This window comes from Salvelinus namaycush, unplaced genomic scaffold (genome assembly GCF_016432855.1).
Source record: "Salvelinus namaycush isolate Seneca unplaced genomic scaffold, SaNama_1.0 Scaffold180, whole genome shotgun sequence".
In the NCBI taxonomy this organism is placed as follows: domain Eukaryota; kingdom Metazoa; phylum Chordata; class Actinopteri; order Salmoniformes; family Salmonidae; genus Salvelinus; species Salvelinus namaycush.
In genome coordinates this window covers 116,172-121,767 of record NW_024058564.1, presented here as the reverse complement: position 1 = coordinate 121,767, position 5,596 = coordinate 116,172, and the positions used below count along the sequence as shown (strand labels likewise).

Genomic DNA, 5,596 nt, shown 5'->3' with positions numbered 1-5,596 from the left:
AAATATTGTATCTGTATTCTGAACACCTTAATAGCTCATTCAATACTAGTTATTGTAGCATTCTTTACTGACTGGATTCCTGTATACTAATACGGTATAACTGTAGATTGGCTTCTTCAGCTAAAACACAAATAGTCAATGCACTTCTACTGTAGAAATCTTAGCGTTTAATTCCAGTAAGTGTACCTTATTTCCAGTAAATTGACCTTTACAGCTTCGTTCCTAGCCAAGTGAGATGAACCAGTTGATATTCCAGTATAGGGGGATTCATGGACAAATAGAAGCCAAATGTATGATGTCACATCCTGCTCTGAAGGACAGGAAGTTGTGTGGAGGTCTGGCTGTTTAAAAAAAGACATGGGATCCGTACCAGGAAGTCTTAAAAGCAGGAATAATTAGTGACGGTGGCATGCAGGACACAATGAAACTGAGCAACAGAGTCAAATCTAAAAACATAGATTTATTTGGCAGTAAATGTACAACATTATTTTATACATTCTACAGGTGTCGGGTCCATCATACATGCCTTAAATAGTTTATAGATGATTTTCTTTAGAAAAATATTAGTGACATCTAGAATAAAAAGCACCCATTTCAGAGGTATCTTAGTACCAGTGTTGAATTACTCCAAAGTCCAAACCTCTCCATACAACAACTCTTGAATGTATAAAGCACAGGCTATGAACATGAGAAGTTGTCATGAGTACAGACAGTATAAATGCTATAGAGTAAGTGTGTGTGTGAAGGGAGAACACATTGTCCAAAGACAATGAGATTAGATGTATGAGACAGCTGACAAGAGACTACATGTATGAGAGACAGCTGACAAGAGACTACATGTATGAGAGACAGCTGACAAGAGACTACATGTATGAGACAGCTGACAAGAGACTACATGTATGAGAGACAGCTGACAAGAGACTACATGTATGAGAGACAGCTGGTGTATTTGTGGTTGTCATTCTTTAATTGGGTGAGGAAAACAGAAGAGCAAAAAACTTGGACGTTTCCAAGAGTTGTTGTCCATAGTGACCTTCTCCAACCTGTCTGTCTGTGTATTTTACTTGATCTCCCCACAGTCCGTGATGGCGATTTTCTTTACCACACCACCGTCATGACAACCAAAGGATTCCATCTTGAAGACTACCTCCATGCCCTCCTTCACTTGACCAAAGACCACGTGTTTATCATTCAACCTGAGAGAGACGGAGAGAGAGAGGTGCAGTCACCAGTGACGCTGACCAAAATGGAAATTATTCTAAAACACAACTCTGTGTCTAACTGGTGTCTAAAACATAACCTACCATTCAGTTTTAACTGTGCAGATGAAGAACTGAGAACCGTTCGTGTTTGCCCCTGAATTTGCCATGGATAAGATACCTAAAACAATGGAAACATCAGAGCTTGCAGTAAAGTACCAGTTCATTCATGTACATTGTCAATTGTATACTGAACAAAAATATAAAACGCAACATCAAATCAAATTGTATGTCACATGTGCCAAATACAACGGTGAAATGCTTAGTTACAAGCCCTTAACCAACAATGCAGTTCAATAAATAGAGGTAAGAAAATATTTACTAAATAAAAAATAATAACACAATAAAATAACAATAACGAGGCTATATACGGGGGTACCGGTACCGAGTCAATGTGCGGGGGTACAGGTTAGTCGAGGTAATTTGTACAATTTCAAAGATTTTACTGAGTTATATTTCATATAAGGAAAGCAGTCAATTTAAATAAATAAATTAGGCCCTAACGTATGGATTTTCTCATAACTGGGAAGGGGAGCAGTCATGGGTGAGTCTGTGAGGGCAAAATAACCACCCACTGGGGAGCCAGGCCCAGCCAATCAGAATTAGTTTTTCTCCACAAAAGGGCTCTATTACAGACAGAAATACTCCTCAGCACCCCCAGACCATCCCTCAGATGATCCCACAGGTGAAGGAGCCGGATGTGGAGGGCTGGCGTGGTTACACATGGTCTGCGGTTGTGAGGCTGGTTGGACGTGCTGCCAAATTCTCTAAAACGACATTGGAAGCAGCTTATGGTAGAGAAATTAACAATACATTCCCTGGCAACAGCACTGGTGGACATTCCTGCAGTCAGAGTGCCAATTGCACGCTCCCTCAAAACTTGAAACATCTGTGCCATTCTGTTGTGTGACAAAACTGCACATTTTAAAATGGCCTTTTATTGTCCCCAGCACAAGGTGCACCTGTGTAAATATCATGCTGTTTAATCAGCTTCTTGATATGCCTCACCTGTCAGGTGGACAGATTATCTTTGCAAAGGAGAAATTCTCACTAACAGGGATATAAACAAATTTGTGCACAACATTTGAGTGAAATTAGCTTTTTGTGCATATGAATAATGTCTGGGATTTTTTAAATTTCAGCTCATGAAACATGGGACAAACACTTTACATGTTGCGTTTATATTTTTGTTCAGTGTATATACACACAATATGACTATGAAGGCTTCCATTTCTCCAAACTTTGTTTCTGTGAATCAAGTCCTTTAACATAATAAATCGATAGGAACACTGTGGGGTAACTGGCTGTAGGGCATAGAGCAGCAGCTAGAACACATCTGGATTGGGTAAAGGTCTATTTCCAGGTTGTCATTATGCAAGAGAACACACCCTGAGCTGAAGAAGTGTCCATTTATCAACATGGGGTTAAGGTTTAGTAAAAAAAAAAAAAGTATGCTAGATGGGATGTTGACTTGCTTGGAAAGTAGGTCATTTGTACCGTATTGAAATAACCTGTCTGTGTAGTCAATATCGCCATCTAGTGGAGTGGAGAGCCTACAACAACTCTTCAATGCATGTTTTACACACTAGGGTCAACTAACCATAGTGTACTGTCTTCTATTGCATTTTCCCCCTAATTTATCCAGGATGGTTCCAACAACAACGGTGGATGCATAACCAGGCTAGCCCAGTACAGCTCAGCCCAGTACAGGTCAGCACAGTTTAGATCAGCCCGGTTTAGATCAGCCCGGAACAGCTCAGTTTGGACCTAAAGTGTGATTAAGCGAACAGAGGTCAGAGACAGAGGAGTTCACTGGTTTAGTGATCTAACATACCTGGCCCAGTATGTTTCAGTTTGAAGTTCTCGTCTTTAAACTTGGTCCCGTATATGGACTTCCCTCCAGTCCCGTTGTGATGTGTGAAATCTCCTCCCTGAGGGCAGAGAGTGAGTCAGTGCTCATACTTTAAGACAACAACACCACACAACATTGTAAATAAATACAACCTTCATAAAGGCTGTACACGTATAGTAGTGTAATGAAACAGGCAGAGAGTGAGCTTGTCCGCAGTGGTCGGTAAACCCTCAACTTTCTGGCCAAAAGCCCTGGGTCACTACACTTACTCCCTCCTTTCAAAGAGCATGTCCTCGGGCTAGCCTTAACAGGACGACACCTTACAGGAACGCGCTCACCGGCCTAGCACATCTGTGGGGCAAGGTCCGATCATGTCTGACACCAGTGTAATGAAACAGGCAGGGAGAGTGAGCTTGTCTGGAGTGGTCGGCAAACCCTCAACCTTCTGGCCCGTAGTCCTGTGCGCCATCGCTTGTGCCACAAAAGCATTCCGCAGTGGCAGAGTCGATATCAGAGCTTATAAACACAGGGTCAAAGTGTCAAAGTGTCAAAGTGATAGCCTATTGTACTCCATAACTGCATGTCCTTTCTAATGTTAGTCTGTTACAGCATAGTTACATATTAGCATATACAAAATATTGTACATGTTGTTACACTGATATAACACAAATCTATGGCCAAACAAGACTGTTTACATAGAAATAGAGGTTTCTCTATGACAAGGTTTCCCAAAGTCAGTCCTGGGGTCTTCCATGGGTGCACGTTTTGGGTTTTGCACTAGCACTACACAACTGATTCAAATAATTAACTCTTCATCAAGCGTTGATTATTTGAATCAGCTGAGTGAGTAGTGCTTGGGCAAAAACGAACATGTGCACCCATGGAAGACCCCAGGACTGAGTTTGGGAAACCCTGTTCTATGATAAGGTAAGCCCGGCTACAGTACCTGACACATGAACTCAGGAATCACTCTGTGGAACACTGATCCTTTGTATCCAAAGCCATGTTCCCCAGTGCACAGTGCTCTAAAGTTCTCTGTCAGAAAACAACAACATCAATTCACTACTAAGGAAAACACAATGTAAGGTTATACAGTGCAGTATTTTATTTGTTGTCATTGTCCAGGTAAGTCTCATTGAGTGGCTATTTCTATAGAACACAAATCAATGTTTACCTGCTGTTTTGGGCACAGCAGCTGCATTCAACTGTAATAAAATGTAAATAAAGGACAATGTCAGGTTAGTTAGGTAGATAAGCAGGTTTAATGTATTGATTGGTTCCCATGATTATTTCTAGTCTGTTGTTATCTATGGCTAAACAATGTATTGATAGCCAGCTAGTTAGATAATAGCCTTTATTGCTAGAAGCTAGCTGGATAGTTTTGCCCTTTTCTCTACATGAACATGCTTGGTTGAACACACTAGCCATTTAGCAAGCGTAGCTAGCTAACGTTAGCTAACAATCTTATCAACAACCCAATCAGCTCATTACCCTTTAGCAGAAAGAGGGGGTGTGACTGTAGCTAAAACCAACTGCAAATGAATGGGCTTAGGTACTACAACAACTAAGCATGGCTACCTATCTAGCTAGCTAACTATTATAACTAGCTAAGCAAGCTCTACTAGACATGCCGTAAAATGAACCGTCAACTTGTGCAGAAAATAGCGTTATTCTATGTAGGTATGTGCATCTGCCTTTTTTACTGTTATTTTGTGTAGCTATCTTAGCTAACGTTAGCTGGCTAATGGCAGATTTAGCTTGCTACGGGTCCACATCTACGCTAGCTAGCTACGTTAGTTAGCAAGCTACCTCTATAATGATTCGTCCGAGAGGTTCGTTGTCAGCTGCGATGTCAAAATACACGACTGGGTTCTTGACGGGTCCAGACGAAAACAACCTGGTCGCAGCAATTGCCAAAGAGCAATATTTTATACGATTTTTCATTTGCAACATCTTTGCATAGTTGTCAACATGAAGTTCTGAGGATGGGGGTGTGTGTACACATGACGTCTCTAAGACCCCAACAGCGACACAGAATGATGACGTTGTGAACATAAACAGATTTGTATTTTTATTTAACCTTTATTTAACTAGGCAAGTCAGTTAAGAACAAATTCTTATTTTCAATGACGGCCTACACCGATCAAACCCGGACGACGCTGGGCCAAATGTGCGCCGCCCAATGGGACACAATCACGGCCGGTTGTGATACAACCTGGATTCGAGCCAGGGTGTTTGTAGTGACGCCTCTAGCACTGAGATGCAGGGACTTAGACCGCTGCTAGTCCATGAAAAGTATTAATCCATCTCTGTGTCTACAATATTAAATAGTATTTTCATTGTAATTGTCAGAATGTCTTATTCCACTCCCCATCAAAGACCCAATATATAAATCTAATTAGCGTAACAAACCAATCCCCATCAAATTCCATCCGTTTAAGTTAGATACATGTCAAATAAATGTTTTATACATTTTTTTATACTT

The 5,596-nt window shown here is 41.0% G+C and overlaps 1 protein-coding gene across 1 annotated transcript; it reads right to left on the bottom strand.

The window, feature by feature from the left end:
- Positions 1-440: 440 nt before the first annotated feature.
- On the bottom strand, positions 441-5,200 carry ppifa (peptidylprolyl isomerase Fa). The gene is made up of 6 exons (XM_038983651.1): positions 4,921-5,200; positions 4,286-4,316; positions 4,058-4,146; positions 3,094-3,190; positions 1,305-1,380; positions 441-1,196 (listed from the first exon to the last, which is right to left on the bottom strand). Exons 1-6 carry the CDS (start codon positions 5,164-5,166, stop codon positions 1,061-1,063), a joined length of 675 nt encoding a protein of 224 aa, XP_038839579.1. The 5' UTR covers positions 5,167-5,200; the 3' UTR covers positions 441-1,060.
- Positions 5,201-5,596: the final 396 nt, after the last annotated feature.